General features: G+C 34.0%; 1 protein-coding gene across 1 annotated transcript in view; it reads right to left on the reverse strand.

Annotated features, from left to right (window-relative positions):
• Positions 1 to 353: 353 nt before the first annotated feature.
• The window catches only part of LOC131409238 (transmembrane protease serine 11G-like), a 47,537-nt gene continuing 25,742 nt past the window's right edge, over positions 354 to 22,148 (reverse strand). Inside the window, exons 4-11 of the mRNA XM_058546333.1 lie at positions 21,704 to 21,822; positions 18,537 to 18,604; positions 17,770 to 17,930; positions 8,048 to 8,086; positions 7,154 to 7,325; positions 5,912 to 6,171; positions 2,616 to 2,758; positions 354 to 515 (exon numbers count right to left, since the gene is read on the reverse strand). Of these exons, the coding sequence (XP_058402316.1) occupies positions 354 to 515; positions 2,616 to 2,758; positions 5,912 to 6,171; positions 7,154 to 7,325; positions 8,048 to 8,086; positions 17,770 to 17,930; positions 18,537 to 18,604; positions 21,704 to 21,822 (1,124 nt within the window). The remainder of the gene's footprint in view (positions 516 to 2,615; positions 2,759 to 5,911; positions 6,172 to 7,153; positions 7,326 to 8,047; positions 8,087 to 17,769; positions 17,931 to 18,536; positions 18,605 to 21,703; positions 21,823 to 22,148) is intronic.

The raw sequence follows: 22,148 nt of genomic DNA on the forward strand, positions 1-22,148 counted from the left end.
AAATAGAGAATGCTTAGCCAGTTGGTATTTATCTGATTAAACTGCTAGGTTATTCTAAAATGAGGAGTGTGTAGTATGGACAGAGAGGTGAGTAAGGAGGTAATCACAGACACTTAGCAGCAATAGTGGATCTCTGTGGAGTTGACAGTATCTTTTAAGCTCATGGTCAGCAGAATACTTCAGGTGATGTGGAAGAAAGTCTGGTTTCTTCCTGTTTAAGGAGAGAGTTGTCAGATCACACTTATTTGCATCCTGAACTCGATGACAGTATACATGGCGACACATACTAAACACACAATTTGCTGGAGACCACACATGACATTTCCATTTTGGATGTGGAGGTAGTTGTCGCGTTAGAGGTTGGTTTTAGATTTGATCCAGTCCCGATAATGAGTCACTTTGGTATAAACTCCAGGCTTGTTTTCTTTTCCACAGTCTATTCCCCAGCTTACCACTCCAATAAGGTACCAGATGTTTCTATCACGTGCTATAACCAGAGGTCCCCCAGAATCACCCTGGAGAAGAAGAAGAGGAAAAAAATATCATCAATGTAATAAATAAAGTGGTGTCAGAAATGCAAGTTAATGAGCATCTGAATGTCTAATAAATTAATATTTTGAATTGAATTATGTAAAACTAATTCTATTTTTACTTATCATTAGTATTAATATGATAATTGAGCTTATTACTTATTATCTCTGCTTATCTCTATTAATGTCTTCATCTGGAAGATAGTGTGAATAGAGCTAATGTTTCAGTTTTATCCTTGCATAGTTTTTAGTTTTGTTCTCTCTAAACAGAGAGCACAAATTGAACCTAAGTCCCAGCATCCAATTTTTGTGTAAATGATGACATCAAGACCAACTGAATATCACCTCCTCCATGAAGCCTCTCCTAACTCTGTTAGGTAGAAATAATCTCTTGCTTTGAATTTGAATCTCACCTTGTTCCACTCACATCAGCTGATAGGAAGGTGTCCTGGACACTGTATCACTGTGCAGCAATAGGTGTGAGAGGAGGAAGATATGCAAATGGCACTTCAAGCAAATGTGCACCATTTATTACACAAAGGATTTTGCTCCCAAACTAAGGTGGAATCCCTAGCCTTAGTGAACTGGTTTGAAGTGTGTGAATCGTGAAGACTTCCCTGATATCTTTAACCCAAGGTTTAGATAAATGATTTTTAATTTTATCTTTTAGCAATGAACCTATTCAGTCAAAAGTAGTCTTATGTGGAAGCACCTTACAGACATTTTTTAATAAGAGAAATGATCCTGTTTGAAGCTAGGCATGGGGTCCTAGAGTCTTGTGCCTTTAGCTCTCTTCCCTTCACCTGCTTTTTAGTACGCTTAGTGCTCAGTGGACAGAATGTGAAAATCCTGGTCTACCAAAAACTGTCCTCCCTAGCTCTTTTCTCATAGGCCCATATCCTAATTTAGGTCATCAGTATGCTAGTGGGATGGAAGCAAGGGAACATGGACCAATGGAAAGAGAACATCTGCTCTCTCACCGAATAAACTCAAATACAACAGATTATTTTTGTGGATTTGAGTCTGTTCTAAATATAGATTTATTTATGTTCCTCCTTGAAAGTCATGTAATCCAATTGTATCTTGGACCACCCACGTTGTTTCTGCTTCTCAGGAAATAAAGTGAGTGGAAGGAGACCTTGTATTCCAGAATATGTAACCAAATCTTAGTTTTTTGTTCATTATTTTAGTTATTTGTATGCTATAGTATTAGATTGTAAATTCATTGTGTTTTTTTTAATGTTTATGTTTCCCTAAGTAATTGCCATAGTACCTTGCAATTCACAAAAAATTTGAATAAATGAATGAATGTTTATTACATCATATAAGAGACAGCCAATAATAGTGACACCTTTGCAAATAAGAAAAGCACTCTAATGTGTCAAATTCTCAAAGCCATTTCTAATCCTTGAAGAACTGCTAAACTGTTAGACCCAGTTTCAAATGCTATAGGTGTTTATTTTTAGTCCTTTAAACAGCCAGACTAAAACTAATTTTCTCCTTAAATAGTTAATGCTTAAAATTAATGTTTTGCATGGTTAAGGGAAAATGCTATTTATTTAATTAGTTTCTATACATTATTTGTGAGGTAATACTTTCATATGAATAAGTGTAGATAAATGTGTTTTTTTTTTCCCGAAATAGCGTAATTCTATCTGGATGTACAGTGTTTAAGGTCAAAGGTTCAAGCACCAGTGAGATGCTGCTCTATCAGCCATGAGATATCTGCAGATCCCCTCCCACAGTGCCTCACGATTGTTAGAAATTAGAGATCTAAAAATTGGTTATGACTATGGCTTGAAGCAATGATTGTGTGGCTTCCTGACTTGGTTCCTACTATCTGCTTCCAGTTCTTTTCTCTAATCAGAGTCCTAATTGGCACCTGGTGATCATTTTTTACATATGGTTCTGGATAATAATAGGGTGTTAAATGAGGAGTATTTCTTATTGTTTTTCCATTCCCTCATTTTTACACTCTCCTCCACAATTTAATTTATGGAGTCACGTGAAGTGACATTGGTCTCTGATCAGTAAGGCCATCTCTATTCAACAAATTTATTTTTGTGGATGTGAGCCTATTCTTACCTCACAGGCATCTAGTTTTCCTCTCAAGAATCCAGCACATATCATTCCTGATGATACAGCACCACCATATACATATACTTGATTACATACATCATTACTTATGATCTCTATTTCAACTTGGCGCAGAGTATTGGGAAAGGGACCTAAAGAAGAAAAAAATAAATAGATGAAGAATTTCTACATTGTTGCTTATGATGGTTAATTGTTGTGTCTTGCAAAGGATGGATCAGTGATAAAACATATGTCTTGAAGCTGTAGGATTCTGGGCTTGATGATGGTGCTCAGATTCCAGTTATATTTCTTGGGTGCCTTCTATGTCTGGGGACCATTCTTGGCACATTTGCTTCCACTATCTTATTTTCCTTGCAACAACCACCAAAGATAAATCTGAATATTTTCTTTTTCAGATGAGGAGGCCAAAACTCACCTGATTATGAATCTTGTTATGATCACATAGCTAAATGTAGGATAACATTAGAAGTAAACCCAGGGCATTTCTCCCTGCCTGGGATAATCAGTGGCAGTTAACCTTATCTTAACTGGAAATCTGCCTCATCATTTTACAAAGGACACAGCTATATTGGGAATTGAGAATCCTTTAGTAAGAGCAGTATAGCACAAAGTTGTACTATCAAGAAGTAACTTTAATACTGAATAGATGGAATCCTATTGCTTCATAAGAAAGACCATGTTTACTTTGATAATAACTTAAATTGCTATCCAAAAATAATACCGTTGTGAGAAACAAATACTAAGATAAGAAATAGATCATGTTTTACTAATTAACCTCACATTTTTTGATTTTTTTATTATATGAAAGGTATTATTTAGTTGTTTATGGTACTGTTTTAACCATTATATTCTTCTTATTCTCCTTTAACAGCTTCTATTTTAAAGATTGTTAATCCGTCATATAAAGATGGATACTCTATTTACAACAGTTTCAAAGACAATTGAGAGGATGAAGGAGGGCAGTGCTATTGATTTGAGCAACAAGTCAGGGTAATTCTGTGCTAAGGGCTCTGATCTTAGAGGCAGCAGATATGAGTTTTGAACACTTTGCTCAATTTATGTGCTATGTGGCCTTGGGCACGTTACTACCTTACTAGAGCATCATTTTACTCACCTATAAAAAGGAGAAAATGATACCTATCTCACGTGTTTATTGTGAGGGTTAAAAAGTAACAAATATAATCAGTTTGATAGTGCCTGGTCCCATATTCAGACTTTGACCTCAATGGAAGCTGTTGGAGTGAATTGTAGAGATTAGGATTATAAATTTAAAACTCTCGTGGGTCTAAAAGCTGTGCCTCAATGTTAAGGAATGGATGGTAAGAGCTACAGCTTTTATAAGACGTCGAAGATCTAGGTTTCTAGGGATTTTGTCGTTCACTGTAAATAAATCTAATTATCTGTTTTAAAACTAGTAAATTCACTTACCTAGAATTGACTGTCTTTCTGAAAACTAAGTCCAACTCCTCTACAGTTGTTTAAAATTATCTAGGGTCTAGTGAATTTCTTCACCTCAGTCATCATTTTTAAGCATGGGAGGGTCATTCTGTGACCATTTTCTCTTTATTTTATCTCTGATTCTGCCTGAAATGCTCCCAGTGAGAGAATCTGCTCACCATCTACTCTTTATACAAATTTTTAAACTATTTGTTTGTGTAGGTGCCTCAGCAATATTCAATGCTATCTCTTTTGCTGTTTCTAATTCGCATTCCAAATTTATAGGTCTTCCTAGACTTTAATCAACAGTATTCCAATACTTAAAATTTCTGTGTGCCTATTTTTATTTTAGCTAATTGATCTAGGATGCTTAGTTTTAAATTTAAAATGCTTATAATTCTTTAATCTCAACTTTTACAAAGTCAATTCAAGTGCTTAACAATATAACAAGCTATTTTACATTATCAACTATTTAAGGAAGAAACTATCTGGAACAGAGTTTCCATTTTATAAGCTGTATGGTAACAAAATTGCTAATTAGATATAATTGGATAAATCTTGGGAAGTTGGAGAAGAAAACCTGAGTACCCCTTGTCTCAGTTTCAAAATACAGAAAAAAACTCGTAATCAAATATCTAATACTTAACTTTAGTCTGTTATCTAACACATTCATAACATTATTCCTGAAAAGTATGCAACTTGTTAGAGTAGGTGGATCAATGCATAGTAATCTGCACATTATTGGGCATTGAATGATTCATGATCATTCAGTCCCAAATCATCCTAAACTAATACTCTGGGAGGGGGTGGTGACAGGTTTAATCAGGTTCTAGAGGAAATGGAATGGTGCTGCCCTAGTGGCAGATGCTATCCACTTCTACTCCAATGGGTAAGTGGCTTGTCTAATCCCAAAGGATTTAATTCCACTTCATACTCATCATACTGCCTGTAGAACAAGGCAGATCCCCCAGAGATGAGGAATAGAACTCTCAGATTATAATGACAGTGTATCAATCTGGACTCAGTGTCAGAATTTTGGAGTGCATATGGAAGGGAAGCAGATTTCTATAATAATCTAATATAATCAACGGATAAAGACTCAATAGATAAAAGCTATACTTTAAGCAAGTACGTAAGTAAGACTACAACTGTATAATGAGAGCCTGGAACAAGAATTAGAAGTTCAATGGCAGATTAAACCATATGTAAAAAGTCCAAACAAGAGACAAAGGAACTAGAGACTCATATTAGGATCTACAAGTCTATATTCGCAGTTTATTGTGTATTATTAAATGTAGTAAAATGTCATACTTGTCAACTTTATAAAGTCTTGGGCTCAAAACTACTCCATAAATACATGGATCAGAGGGGGCTCATTTATGTTTAGCCTCAGAAATGCTGTTCAAATTGCTTGCTTAAGGCTCTTTTTGTTTAGTTGCATGACACATTACAAAAGTTTATCATTACTACCGCTCAGAAATCACATACTTTAAGAATCATGCAGCTGTAGTAGAATCTCTGCATATGAAAGACAGCAACAGAAAAGAAAAAAAATGATGTGAAAAAATATGCTTTAACAATTTTTGAAAAGAAAGTTATAACTAGTTTCCAAAATAGCTCATAAAGAAGACAATAAACATAGATACTGTGTAACAGTAGTAGCCAAAGTTTCCGTAATACACCATATCTGGGTTTTTTGTTTGTTGTTTTTGCCATATTTTTCATGGAACATCTTGATTTCCTCTATTTTACATATTCTGATTTTGTATCTTAGTTTATATCTCCATTCAAATGGAGGATGGATTTGTGTTTTTCGCTTGGGTATTTTTACTGAGATACTCACTCACCGTTTGCTTTTAATGCTCCCCATCCAGTCACAAACACTTTACTATTGGGCAAGACTTCAAAAGTAGCATCAGGGAGACAGACTCTGCGCACGTCATTGGAAAACACGACGGGAGTGGAGAGCTTCACCACAGCGATGTCATCCTCGTGCTTATGGGCAGCATAGTTTTCATGAACGATAATTGACTGCACATTTCTTCTCATCAGTGAAGGGCTTAGAGTTGTTCCAAAACTAGCCGTCCAGAGTTTGGGGTTTTTGTAACTGATCACAGATTAAAAGGATTATGGTTGGTTCATTTCTGATCTAATGTTGCCCAGGACTCTGGATGAGTATGAGGCATAAGGGTGGGAGAGGGGCAAATTGTTTAAGGTGATAGTTGACTCTGATCCTCCCACCTTCTTATTGGAGGCTTCTCCCCTAGGACTGCTTTGCTTTTGTTTAGCTGAAGTCAAATACTCCCATTCTAAGGTACTTTAAATTACTCTCCTTGAAGGGGAGTTTGCATTTTTTAAAGGAAACAATATATTGTTGCTATTTTTGATTATGAAAGTAATAAAGATTCGTTGCATAAAATATAAATAAATAAAAATTAGACATATATACCCACATATATGCATACATATACAACTCATATCCATGCACAGTTATATAAATGTGGGTCTAGCTATGGAGACGGAAAGGGAGAGAGAGAGGTGTAAAATTGGAGCCACACTTTATAAATTGTTTTCTCATCCTTTCTCTTTCGTTAACATTTTATCCAGAATATTTTCCCATTAAATATGAATTTCACTAGAGTTACGGTATCTCTTTATTATCTCCAAGTGTCCCATATGTTAAATCTTCAAAAAGCATGCAAATAATAAAAGCACAGCACCAAAGATATTCATGTGGGATAATCAGATGTAAGTTTGTGGGTTGGGATTATTAGCAGAGTTTAAAAAAAATTCACAATATATCTCAAGAAAACTGGCGAATGTGTTGTTTAACTTTTCTTAGTGTTGGCTTGATCTTAGTTAAAGTTGAGATTGCTGGAGAATATATATTCAGTTGGAGCTGAAGATACTCTCTCTAATTTTTTTCTACTATTCTTCAGTAATTGTTACTTCTTCTAAGCCTGATAGATAATCATGAGACCATTAAAGGGCCTAAGATGATTAATGAAAAAGGGATAAGAATTAGAGGAAGTGAAGGTGAGAAAAAGAGGTGAAATTGGTGATCCTATTGGTACAGACTGAGGACTTACGTGTCAAAGCAGTGGGCAGCTGTCAGGAGCCACTGCTCACTGATCAAAGATGCTCCACAGAAATGGATGCCATCCATCTGCAGGCTGGCTTGCCATGGCCAATCAGCTTTCTTTGCAATATAACCATTGGCAATTCTTTCCATGGACTGGGACTCCTTCCCTAAACCACAACCTGTCAGAAGGGAATAAGATGGTTATTTCCAGAGTTATAAATGTGTGTAGGTATATTTGGCACATAAAGATGGAAATATTTATCAATTTGCCTTGCCTTAAAAAATTAATCAAAATTATATAATATAACAATGATTATTCACATTGGAAAAAGGATAAGCTTAAAAAAATAAAATACTTAATGCCCTCTTTGATTTAAATCAATTTCACTTAAAAAATTTTTTTTCATATTTTTCCAGGTCATGTTCTTCTGTACAGCAGTTTATCCCAGTGATATTTGAAAATTTTGAGTGTGAAATGCACACTATTTACTGCAGAAAAATACCATTTGACCTCTTCTAAAAGACTTGTCTATTAGTACAACCATTACATTACTATAGCATAAATGTCAAAGTTCACACATTAAAGTTAGTAGATGTCATTTAATTCTAAGCCAAATTTTTTACTTTGACAAAGTGAGCCAAATAAAAATAAATAAGATAAAATGAAAGGGAATTTTTAAGTCATCAGTGAAACTTTCTGTGAGGAAGAGCAAGTATTTCCATATAAACATTCCCAATTATTAGTAGTGATATTTTTTCCCTTAGGGAGAGTTAAATCATGTATCCATTCAGCGATATTATATACTTTTGGGAAACAGTAAACATGGGAATAGAGAAACACTAAGTTTTTTGAGTTTTATTATTTTGTTTATAAACATCTCAATGATGTTCTTGAACTTACAGCTGTTGAGAATGTGCTCTGCTTGTGCTTCATTCATATCTGGGGAAAAAAACAAGATGATTGTTCAGCAATGGAACAATTATAATTTAAAATACTATGCCTACATGACATGAATGTTTCTGGTTGGGAGGAACTGAATTAGTCAGGAAAGTCTTAATTTAAGGCAATAGAATAAATCCTACAAAAATGAGAGGCCTAGACATAAAGTACATTTTTCTTTTGACTATAAGTGGACTCTGGGAAAATCCTGGTTCATGATTATAAAATCATTGGCATAGAGAAGGATAGTGTTTGGCACGAAGGAAGACTGCATCTAATTAATTAATACAATACCACTTTATTAAAATATAGGTTAAACAGAAGGGGCTCTAGGACCACATTTACATTTGTACTACTATATGTTGGGACATCTTTTCTTTCTGTCCTCATTTGCACAATTGTGTTATGGTAAAGGGATTCAAAGCATCTTAGACTCCTGGCATCTCCACAGAGGTTCCCTATGGAATCAAAATCCACCAATGTATCAACAATTGCTCAAAACATGTTAGTCATTTTTTTCATGAAGTGAAATAGAAGAAAGCATGATCAATGACTATTCCTCAAAATTATATGAATTATTCCTTGTGCCAGTTAGTATAATGAGCAATTCAGACCCACTGTTTTTAAGATGAAAGCTAGTGTGGAGTTTATTGGTGAGCCTGCAAATTAATGAGTCTTTAATTTAGGTCAGACTCTAAAGAGGAACTATGCTCAGAGAGTTTATTGGAGTAAATCCCTTAGAATTAGGTTTTGCCAATAATAACAGTCGTCTAATGTCTTCCCTGGCCTTTAGAATAAACCCAGACTTCCTACCTGGATCTGCATGACATGGTCCCTAGTTTTGTGTTTGATGTCATGTTGAATTGCTCTTGCTCTTAGCCACTACTCAATGGTCACATTGGCTTTCCTGTTTCTTGACTATGACAATGTGTTCCTGCCCACAGTCTTTATTCTAGCTTACTTCTGCCAGGATGGCTCTTCCTTGGTTTTTTTATGACTGATTCCCCATTGTCATTTACATCTCAGTTTAAAATCTTCTCCTCAGAGAGGTCTTCCACGACAACCAAATCTAAAGTAGCCTCCCACTCTCTATTCTCTGCATGGAGTTTCATATTATTTGATATTACCTTGTTTATTTACTTGTTTACTGGGTCATTATCATTTTTTACCCCAATTAGAATGTTAGTTTTTGAGGACAGAGAATTTAGGTCCTGGCACAAATAGGTTCTCAATTAACACTTGCTGAATGAATAAATGAGCAGTAATGATAACGAATAATTTACTGAGTCCTGTGTACCAGCAACTGTGACAAACAGTACATATTGCTTACTTATATCCTCACAATAATATTATGAGGCAATTCCATTAAGGACATGATTTAAATAGTTCTTGAGGCAAAATGCTTGTCCTGAAACCATTTCACTAGAAGGTCAGTTATAGTTTAGTGTCACCCTCTGTAGGTTATGGATCAGTGAGAGAGGGGTGGAGTTATGGTTAGTTCACAGCTAATTTTAGCCTAGGCTTATTTCTATTTATGCAGAAACTATTGATGAAATTTCTATGATGGTGCTATATCTAATATGTGACCATTATCCAATAGATGTGTTACATTTGCAGGATAAAAGAGATTGAGTGGCTCTAGTTCTAGAACAAGATTGTGTAGACTCACTTTTCCATGCTTGTCTCCTATAGATACAACTAAATACTTTGAAAATTATCCATCAGATAACAATAAAAGAACTCTGAAAGCTGGAAGGAAGAAGGCATAATGGCTAGAGACTTCAGGTTTTGCGGAAGGGCAGTATGGTGAGTTTCCTGGTTTTTTTTTTTTTTCATCTCACATATACCTTAAACTGGGGACCAAGAAAGGCCTGCAATCTGGAACACTAACTAGTCTGCAACACTAATAGGCATAGGCAAAAAGTCCCAAGAAAAGTCTGTTCCCTCCATCCAAATACTGGAAAAGGGGAAGCACAACAGAGACCTGGTGTGGAGTCCAAACCTTCTGATTAACATCCAGGGATGGCAATCCATTTTGCCAGTTGCAGTGACAACAGGAAGCCCTTGACCATCCCAATCCCCACTTTCTTACCAGGGCACCAGCTGGCAGACTGATAATATCAACCTGCATACACTCAGTGACATAAGTAGACCCAGGCCCACTGCTCCTTCCACAGAGGGTGGCCCAGGGATACAAGGCAGCCCAGAGAAGTGTATTCTACTCCCATAAATGGTGCTGGCAGCAGGAATTGAGAAGAAACCCTAGAAGACTAAAATTGCACTGCAAGAACTATGAAAACTAAATTGTTATTGAAATGACAAAAGTAGGTGAGAATCTACACTCTAAACCTGAACAAGTTAACTACCTGCTAAAATAGAAGAATTAATAGGATCAACAGTCTCCTAACATAATGACTAAACTGTTCAGAACATGAACAAAAATTACTCGCCATGCTATAACCCAGGAAAACCACAATCTGAATGAGAAAAGACAATCAACTGATGCCAATACTGAGATGAACAAGATGTTGAGAGTATATAATGTGGATTTTAAAGCAGTTGCCAGAAAATAATTCAGCAATCAATTACAAATTTTCTTGAAACAAGTGAAAAAATAGAAAATCTAAGCAAAGAAATAGAAGTTATAAAAAAGAACCAAGTGGAAAATTTTAGCACTGAAAAATACAATAATAATTAAAAAAAAAACAACCCTGCTGGATGGTCTTAATAGTAGAGTGGAGATGATGGAGGGTAGAATCAGTGAACTTGAAGACATCAATAGAATTTACTCAGTTTGAAGAACAGAGGGAAAATAGACTGAAAAAAAAATGAACAAAGCATCTGAGATCCATTGGGTAGTAACAAAAGATCTAAGATTCCTGTCATCAGAATCCCAGAAGGAGAGGGAACTCTTTTGAGTATGGGACTGAAAAAGTATTCAAAGAATTAGTGGTTAGGAATGTATCAAATTTGGCTAAAGACAGAGACCTCAAGAAGCTGAGTAAGTCTCAAATAGGATTAAACTCAAAGAAATCCACACCAAGACGCATCATAATCAAACAACTAAGAGCTAAAGACAAAGAAAAAATCTTAAAAATAGAGACAAATGATACATTACCTACAAAGTAACACCAATTCAAATAACAGTGGTTTTCTCATCTGAAACCATGGAGGCCAAAAGGAAATGGCATAGCAATTTTCAAGTTCTGAAAGAGAAAACTATCAACCATGAAGCCTATATAGAGTGAAACTATCTTCAGAAATGAAGAGGAAATAAAGATATTCTCAGAAGAGAAACTAAAAGAATTTGTTTCTAACAAACCTATTCTTAGATAATGGCTAAAGGAAGCTCTCCAAACAAAAAGCAAATGATAACACAAGGCCAGAACCTTCAGAAAGGAAAGAAAGACCCAGAATGGGTAAAAATAGGAATAAACATAACATACTATCTTTCATTTCTTGAGTTTCTTTAAACATATTTTATGGTTGAAGCAAAAGATATAACACCAATCTGATGTTGTGATGAATGTATATAGAGGAAATACTTAAGAAAAGTATATCTAAAAAGTGGAGAGGGTAAAGAAATCAAAATAGAGGTAAGCTTGCTATACTTCATTTGAAGTGGTAAAGTGTTGACACCTGTAGGCTGTGATTAGTTACATAAGTATATGATAATACCTAGAGCAGCCACTAAGACAGCTACATAGTAATAAACTCAAAAACATTATAAATAAATCAAAATGGAACTCTAAAAAATGTTCGCTACCCACAGGAAGGTGATAAAAAAGGAACAGAAAGACAAGACATAGAATAAATGAAAACAAAAAAAGAGAGACTTAAGCTCTAACACATCAATAATTACTTTAATATGTGAGTGGTCTAAATACGCCAATTAAAAGACAGAGAATGGCAGAGTGGATTAAAAAAACATGAGTCAACTGTATGCTTTCTACATGGGTAAACTGAAAGTAAAATGATGGAAAAAGATACTATACAAATATTAGTCCTAAAAAGTAGGAGTGGGTCTATTAATATGAGATAAAGTAGACTTCAGAGCAAAAAAGATTACTAGGGACAAAGAGAGACATTACATAATGATAAAAGGATCAATCCACTAAGAAGATGTAATAGTTTTAAATGTGTATACACCAAACAGCAGAACTTCAAAATACATCAAGCAAAAACTGAGAGAACTGAAATGAGAAATAGACAAATTCACAATTATAGTTGGCTACTTCAGCATCCTCTAATCTCAACAATTTATAGAATTACTAGACAGAAAATCAGCAAGAGTATAGAACTAAACAACACCATCAACCAACAGGATCTAATTGACGTTTGTAAAACACTCCACCCAACAATAACAGAATACACATTCTTTTCAAGCACCCATGGAACATTCATCAAGATGGACCATATCCTGAGTCATAATCTTCTGCACATTTAAAAGAATTGAAATCAGAGTACATTCTCTGTCCAAATGGAATCAAACTAAGAATCAATTACAGAAAGATAATGGGAAAATCTCCTAAAATTTAGAAATTAAACACACTACTAAATAATCCATGAGTCCAAGAGGAAGTCTCAAAGAAAATAAAAATTACATAGAACTGAGTTAATATGAAAATAAAACATAGCAGGGGCCGGCCCAGCGGTGCAAGTGGTTAAGTGCATGTGCTCCGCTTTGGTGGTCTGGGGTTCGCGGGTTTGGATCCCAGGCAGGCACCAACACACTGCTTGTCATGCCATGCTGTAGCGGCATCCCATATAAAGTAGAGGAAGATGGGCACAGAAGTTAGCTCAGGGCCAATCTTCCTCGGCAAAAAAGAGGAGGATCAGCATAGGATGTTAGCTCAGGGCTGATCTCCCTCACACACAAAAAAAATAAAAAAATAGCAAATATTGTGGAATGCAGATAAAGCATTGCAGAGAGGGCAATTTATGGAACTAAATGCTTACATTAGAAAATAGAAATAATCTCAAATCAATACTCTAAGTTTCTATCTCAATAAACTAGAAAAAGAAGAGCAAAATAAGCCAAAAGTAAGGAGAAGGAAGGAAATAAGAGAAAAATCAATTGAGATCAAAATTTCAATGAAGAGAAAAATCAATCGAAATCAAAATTTCAATTTGAAAACAGAAAAATAATACAGAAAATTTAATGAAACAGAAAAACACTGGTTGTAAGAAGAAAAATCAATAAAATTAATAAACTTCTGGAAAGATTGACAAAGATAAAAATAGAGAGGAAACGAATCACCAATATTAGGAATGGATTTAGGGGATATCACAAAAGAGCCTGCAGCCCTTAAAGGCTGACCAAAGAAAACAGTGAACAACTTTACATTCATAGATTTGAGAACTTACAAGAAATGGACAAATTCTTCGAAAACTACAAACTACGAAAACTCAGCAAATATGATATAGATAATCTGAATAGTCCTTCTACTAAAGAAATTAAATTTGTAATAAAAATTTATCAAAAAAGAAATCCCCAGGCCCAGTTGGCTTCACTGGAGAATTTTGTAAAACATTCAAAGAATTAACACCAATTTACACTATTCCTTTCAGACATCAGAATAAAAGGGAACATTTCCTAATTCACTTGATGAGGCCTGTATTACGCTGTTACTAAAATTAGATCAACAAGAAAACAACAAAGTAATATCTGTCATGAATTTAGATTCAAGATCCTCAACCAAAGTTTAGCCAATTGAATCCAATAATGTATAAAAAGAATAATATGCAGTGACAAAGTGTGTATTATTCCACGTAGATGGTTTAATATTTGAAAATCAATTAATGTAATTTACCATATCAACAAGCTAAAGATGAAAAATTATATGATCATCTCATTTTCACACAGAAAATGCATTCAATAAAATTTGACATCTATCACACCCACTAGGTTACCCATAATCAAAAAATCAAAAAATAACAAGTGTTGGTGAGGATTGGGAGAAATCAGTACCCTTATATATTGCCGGTGGGGATGTAAAATGGTGCAGCCACTGTGGAAAAAAGTTTGGCAGTTCCTCAACAAGTTAAACATGGAATTACCATATTTCCTAGCAATTCCACTCCTAGGTATATATCCAACAGTATTGAAAATAGATATTCAGACAAACACTTGTACACCAATATTTACATCGCTACTATTCACAACTAAAAGATAGAAACAGCTCAAGTGTCTATTAGATGATGAATAGATAACAAAACGTAGTGTATCCATATAGTGAAATATTATTCAGCCATAAAGAGGAAGGAAGTACTGATACATCCTACAACATGGATGGGACTTTGAAAATATTATGGTAAGTAAAAGAAGCCAGACTCAAAAAGTCACATATTATATGATCCCATTTATATGAAACATCCAGAATAGGTAAATCCATAGAGACAAAAAGTCAATTAGTGGTTGTCAGGGGCTGGGGGAAGGAGGAATGAGGAGTGACTGCTTAATGGCTATAGGATTTCCTTTTGAGGTGATGAAAATGTCTTGAAACTAGGTAGACATGATGGTTGCACAACACTGTGTACTAAATTCCATTGAATTGTACACTTTGAAATGGTTGATGGTTAATTTTATGTTATGTGAATTTTACCTCAATAAAAAAATCCCATACCCCAAATCCAATACCCATTCATGATAAAAACTGTTAATCCATTAGGAATAAAAGGGAACTCTTTTGAGTGTGGCACTGAAAAAGTATTCAAAGAAATAGTGGTTGAGAACTCCTTTATGTGTTTGTCATCTGGAAATCCTCTTTGATGAAATGTCTGTGCAAGTTTTTTTCTAAGTGAACTATTATTTATTTTAAAAATGTTGAATTTGGGGAGTTCTTTATTTATTCTAGATACAAGGCCTTTGTCAGATATATAATGTGCAAATATTTCCAACTAGTATGTAATTTGCCTTTTCCTCCTGTAAATAGTCTTTCACAGAGGGAAAGTTTTTAATTTTGATGAGATCAAATTAATCAAACTTTCCTCTTATGGATCATGCTCTTGGCAATAAGTTTAATTCTTGCCCCAGTCCTGGGTCCCTGACAATTTTCTCCTATGTTCTTTTCTGTAAGTTTTATAGTTTTACATATTTTTCTTATACTTTTTATATATTTTATACTTATTTCCATATATTTTATAGTTTCACATTACATTACATTTACATTTAAGTCTATGATCCATTTTGAGCTAATTTTTGTATAAGTTGTGAGGTTTAGGTAGAGGCTCATTTCTTTTTTTGGCTAAAGGATGCCCAATTGCTCTACCACTGGTTTATTGGAAAGGCTATCTATCCTCCATCCTCCAGTTACTTTTGTTCCTTTGTCAAAAATTAATTGGATATTTTTTTTGTGGAACTATTTTAGATTCTCCGTTCTGTTCCTTTGATTTATGTATCTATCCTTTCTCCAGAATCACACTTTCTTGATTACTGCAGCTATATAGCAAGCCTTAACATTGGGAAGAATGATTTTTCCCACTTTATTCTTCATTATCAAAATTATTTTTAATACTCCAGTTCCTGTCTGTATAAATTTTAGAATAATCTTGTCTATGTCTACGAGAAACTAGCTGAGATTTTGATAGGAATTTTGCTAAACCTATATATCAATTTGGGGAGAATTGGCATCTTTATTATGCTGAGTTTCAGCATTTTCTTACTTTCAACATACAAATCCCGTAGTTTTTTGTTATATTTATAACTGAATATTTCATTTTCTTTGGAGAAATTGCAAATGTTATTGTGTTTTTTTATTTCAATTTCCACTTGTTTGTCGTCAGTATATAGAAATGCAATTGATTTTTGTGTATTGATCTTGTATCCTGCAACATTACTAAACTCACTTATTTGTTCTAGGAGTTTTTTTGTAAGTTCCTTGGAGTTTTCTATGAGACAATCATGTTGTCTACAAATAGATACAGTTTTATTTCTTTCTCTCCAAATAATGTCTTTTATGTATTTTTTTAGTGCAGTTCTAAAACTCTATGTGGAAAGAGGAATGATTCCAGGTTCCTCGGTGTTCTGTGGTATTTATTAATTTTAAAAGACTGCTTTTGTTTCCTGCACTCTTTTAAGAGATTGAGTTAGTTTATGGAGGTAAAGATAAAACATTTTGCAAATACCAAGTTCCTGCCCTGTGCTGAGTTCTGTGTTAATCTTGGGGAAGTGTTTGTAACTACAGAGGACACATTTTCTGTATTGAAGGAATTATCAGTCTTTTGCAGAGACAGATGAAATTAAAAGTATACAAATTAAAGTAACTTCCAAGCACTCTTGGGAAGCACAGAAGTATTAAGATGAATTACTAATTTGAGGAGATCTTTCCATAGGAATGAGGAATGTCTCAATAGTAACTTGCTTAGACAGACAACTGAAGATCCGGTGATATGTGGATCACCAGCAGATGCTTGCATGGACTGATAATGACTGAGACCAAAACACCCAACTCTAATCCAGCAACACTGTGAATGACCCAAGTCCACTAACAACGCAGAGTGTGGGGTGGGAGTAGGGGGTAGATCCAGATATGAAGTTTAAGTTTCTATCATTTGACTTAATGGGAGCTAAAAATCAAAATTAATTAAAAAAAAATAAAGTTCCATTTCACATATACCTTCATACATCTCTTCAACAAGACATTTTCTTTGGGAAGTCTTGTCTCTGCTATCTAAAGCCCAGAGCATTGGATTCAGAGTCTAGTCTGTCCTGTCTGCATGATTAATAGAGCTGAATCTTGGGCCTTACTCACAGAGACTTCAAGTTCTTATTTTCAAGCTATTTTTTCTTCTTTCTGACTTTGGTCAAACCTATAATGCAATTTTCTCCTCTATTTACATATTATACTATACCTGCTCTAGCCCTCTGGAACAGTTTGGGGGAAAAAGTACTGAGGGAAGACTCATTGGTAACTTGTAATTTTCTGTCAGCCATACAGTCTCATTTCACAATTTACACAAGTTCTGGTAAAATATGACAACTTCAAAGTTAATTTATAGAAGCCTAACAATGGTCTAGGAATTATATTGGGCTTTGTTTAATCTCATATCCCAAACATTTATCATTCAGCTCTTTAGGTCTGTGTTGCGAATGAGATAGTATCTTTATGCCTGATACAGGTACTATCAGGATCTGGCATCTTTCTTCTCCTCTATCCCCTCCATGCCCTGGGCCAACCCTATCCTGCATGCTGTAGGAAGAGTTTTGATATTGCAATCTAAAATGCCACACCTCCTTCCACTGCAGCCCATATCATGTTTTTTGCCCCACATACTGTGCTTTCTGTGTCCACACCACTCTTACATCTGGATTCAGATTGGAGAAAGAGTTTTGCAACAGAAAGAGCCAGTCATTATACATTACTATATCAGTAACAGAGTGTAGCTTTTATCACATGCATGCTTAATTAATTCAAACAATTCCATTACTATCTCTTTTGAAAGAGGAAGAAATACTGTTATATTTGGGTTATCATATAATTCTTGTTTCATAATTATTTCCATACTAACCAAAGGAAGATAATCTTTGGTGTTGATTGTGTGGGGATTTATTATCAAGTAAATGAGAGACTTAAAAATGAAAAGTGGTTTCATTTATGGTGAAATAAAGAAGCTTTTTCTGTAGATGAAAAGATTGTTAAAATGATAAACTATAACAAGGGAAGAAAAATGGTATTTCTTGCCTCTAAGATAAGGTAATGAAGTGTCTATCTTCAAGAAGCTTTCATTTAATTTCAACTTCTGATGCAAAATATTATCAGCTTGCTTTTTTATTGTGTCTGCACTGTTAGGAGCAAACTGAAATTTAAGTAGTACATCTGTTTTCAAACCATCATTACTTGACCTGGAAAACAAAAACACCAGAATAAATGAGTGAGGTCATAGCATATTGATTATTATTTTATACCTTATTATTTAAAAAGTAGTTATATCTTCAAGAAAATACAATATAAATATTTTATATTTTTTTTGTCATGGATTTTTTTCGCTTCCTATATCATATAGGTGTTAATATCTGAATTATTCCCTGCTTATAAAACTTGATCATATTCAGGAGTATCTGAGAGTTCATGGATTTAACAAGAGCTTTTGATTTATTATAAATATATTTTTTTTCTTGATTTTTAAAAATTCATAATATCTCTTTATTGTTAAAATAAAAAGTAAGTAAAATTGGGAGGAGTAGTTAATGATTGTAAGAATCTTTAACTGAAATGCAAGAGTCTTTAAAAGGACAACCAGTAGAATATATTTCATCACTATTCAAGTTAAGAAACTCTCCTCCTATAGGTACTCTGTACAGGCAAAATAACAAATGCGATAATATTAAATTACTTTTGCTTTTGGTATATACAAGATTTTTAGATCCTGTCCACAAAGCAATAATTGAAGAATAAATAAATAATGCAAAGTTGACTTTTCATCATACAAATTAATTAGTTGTGATTACCTAAGGTTGACAACATGAGACTTGATGTAATGATGATTTAAACTGGATCTTTGAAATATCTTATCTATCTGAGGAAAGAAAAAAAAACCAACAGTATAGAATTTTGTTAAATATGAATTTCACACATTTCAATATATCACAAAGATTCTTGTATAAAACCTGCAGATTCAAATAGCATTTATTTTTAATTTTGTTTCCAGCTATCTCCAGAAAGCTTATTTGGGCATAATCCTGTTGTCATGAAATCATCTCTGTAATTGGATGTTGATATTTGAACAACTTGTCTCGTGGTCAAAGATGGCTGATATATAGAGTTGAATTAAGTTAGGTATTTCAATAGCCAGTTAAAAATATACAGAGTTGGAGGTGCAGAGACTGAGTTTCTTTGAAATCTTGATATGTATGGACTTATCACCCACTATCATTCACACTTAGTTGTCATCCTCATGGATGTGACTAAAGGATCAGTTTTTTAGGCCTTAGTGCAACTTTTTAGGCCTCATTTTGATCCTGTGGTAAATGGAGGAGAGGAGAATGTATATTTACTGGGAACTTCTTTAAAACGAATATACTCATCAAAAAAAAATGCATGAAATAATCATTTAGAATAAGAAAAGACTATATATGCCATTTGTGTGTCATTTTAGACTTCTTATATGGGATAATTTCTCTGTGGTATAAATTCCAAGAAGAATTTATTTCTTGCCAAAACCACAGCTTGTTATAGAATCTGTGGCTTTACGAACCTGATAATTAACATTGACTCATCAAGCTGTTTTCAGGAAAAAAGATTGATCATATGCCAAACCTTAAGTGTTGATAATTAGTTCCACAAATCAGAAGAGAAGATCTGCCACGTTGTGAAACTGGGCATATGTTGAACAAGTGCTTTTCACTCATGTGATTTAATTTATGAATTTTCTCTGGTGAAGTGCTGTCATATCATATTGGATAGGTTGGTAAGCATAAGTTTATTTAGAAATCAATAGTTGTTCAAAAATGAATGACCATGTGTTTTCCTACTGACAGACTGTGAAGGGAAGTTTGTTTTCAAGGAAATAGTTTTAAATACACACATGTACATTTAAATGACAAAACTAGTACATATTCATTGTAAAAAGTTATAAAAAGCAAGCAATACAGCAAAGTATAATGAAAAGCATTAAAATCATTTCTAAATCTCTATATAGAGAATCTGCTATTTGCATTTTTGGTATATGTACTTTCAAATTTTCTACATACATTTATATATATTTTATATAATATTTATATTTCATATATGTTATTATAAGTTTTCTACTTTCCTTCTTCCATTGTCTTTCTAATTTCATGATTTTTTGTTGTTTCCCTTTAAATCACAGCTTTGTGAACCATGTATTATTCACGGCAATTGAGCATATAAACAGTCTAAATTATTGAACTCCGCAAGAAGTCTCTAAAATTCATTTTAGGTACTGGTTTTAATCATTTCTAAGAAAAATGTTTGGTAGAACTGTAATTCGTAGTCTAAATCAGCAGTCTGCAAATTATTGCCTGTAGGGCAAATCTAGCCAGCTGCTTGTTTTTGTATATGGCACATCATCTAGGAATCGTCTTGACATTATTTTAATAGTTGAAAAAAATCAAAAGATAAGTAATGTTTTGTGACATCTAAAAATTTTACAAAATTCAACTTTCAGTGTTCATAATACTTGTATTGGATCATAGCTACACTCTTTTGTTGACGCACTGTCTATGGATACTTTTGCACTACGATGACAGATTCGAGTAATTGCGGAGAGACTGAATGGCCTGAAAAGGCAAAAATATTTACTATCTGGCATTTTACAGAAAAAGTTGGCCAACTTCTGATCTAAATGATTGCACTTTCCTTCTTTATGTTGTCTCCACTTATGCTCCAGAGGACAGGGCCAATACTAGTGAAATGGCCATTTATTTACTAGTCATCTGGATGAGTATTTTTATGGTCCTACCGTGTGGCAGACAGCATGAGAGGCATTGGAAATATAACAATAAGCAGACTTAGCTCCTCACAAATCCAGAGGGCACAGACATATGAAATAAAAATGATGTAACAAGACGGTAAGTGCTCTAGCAGAGGTGTATGAAAAGTTCTGTGAAAGCCCAGGAAACAGATGCTAACATTTATTCAGACATTATTCAGACACTTCTCATGCTTTTTATTCACAACATAAACTAATCCTCAGAATAACTCAAGGAGTTGGGTGAAATTATCTCTATTTTGTAGTTTTTCCAAAGTTGTTAAGCTGACAATGGGTAAAATTAGAATATGAATCTAGTTGTTCTGACTTCAAGCTTAGTTTGTTTCTAATTTCATATATTGCTTCCTGTAACACAACATTCTATACCCTACCCTGATTTTTTTTCCCCTAATCAAAATTTCCTTAGGATATGTTTTGGAAAAGACGTGCCAAATCCAGTCAGTTGCAGCCTTCAACTCATTTCATCAGCTTCTGCTTTTGGCTGGGAAATGGCTAAAGAAATATTTCTGAACCTGGCAAGAATGATCTGTCATCTTTGGTCGAGGCTAGGCTCAGTAGAAGCTGTGTATTCAACCGATGTCTTCAGTAGAAGAGCTAGTCTGTGTGTTTCTGTGGTTTATTTTCAGGAATAAATATTTGATCTAAGTTGCCTAATGGAAAATGTAGCAGGGTCATACACATAGTAGGTGCTTAATAAATGGTGTGTGGTAATGTTGTTTTTGCCTAAATGATTATGTTTCCAGATAACTCTAATAATTTTTTTTTATGTGTTTGAGCTATTTATTTTTCTATTGTGTTGGGCTTATGTTGTTCACTCTCTAATGCAATTATGCCTGGTCCAATGTATTTTTCCAATTTTCCTGAGATAATGTTGGTTAGAGTTGCCAGAATTAGCATATAAAAATAATAAAAATACAATGAAGTTTTAATTTCAGATAAACAATGAATGATTTTTTCACATAAGCATGTTTAAAATATTGCATGAAGTATATTTTCCGGAGGATCTGAAATTAAAATTTAAGTAGTCATTCTGTATTTTATCTGGCAACACTAAAAATATGTGCAATTTGGTTTTTTCTCAACTCACCTCTTAGTTTATTTTAACCTCCTTCTTTATAGTAGTATCGTCAGGGTAGGAATAATGCCAGCAAAGCTCATTCTTACCTCATTACTGATTTTTTGTTTCAAGTCAGTCCTAATTTTTGAGTGTTCTACTGAAAAATCAGGATTATAGTCAATACTGGGGATCTGGAAGGAGGTTTGGTAATAGTGAGAATTCTGATCTGGAAGAGAGAACAAAAATGGATGGTTTCTCTTTAGTTCATTTGACTTGTATAAATATCAGAAATAGAGAGGATGACATGCCAAAAAATCCTATAAATAATAAAGTCCTGGGAATTAAACATTCAATCGCTGTGACCAGTACCTCCCTCTAACCCTTATTTAGGTCATACATTCTCAAAGTCATGTGGTGGTGAGTTGTGTCCTGACATAATTATCACCAGTTAGTAATAATTCATAAATTTATGCTGTTAATTAAATAATGTTAGAATGTAATATATTTTCATATGTTGACTTCAAAGTTAGAATTGCTACTGAAATATATTTT

This window comes from Diceros bicornis, chromosome 8, assembly GCF_020826845.1.
Source record: "Diceros bicornis minor isolate mBicDic1 chromosome 8, mDicBic1.mat.cur, whole genome shotgun sequence".
NCBI classification, from domain to species: Eukaryota; Metazoa; Chordata; class Mammalia; order Perissodactyla; family Rhinocerotidae; genus Diceros; species Diceros bicornis.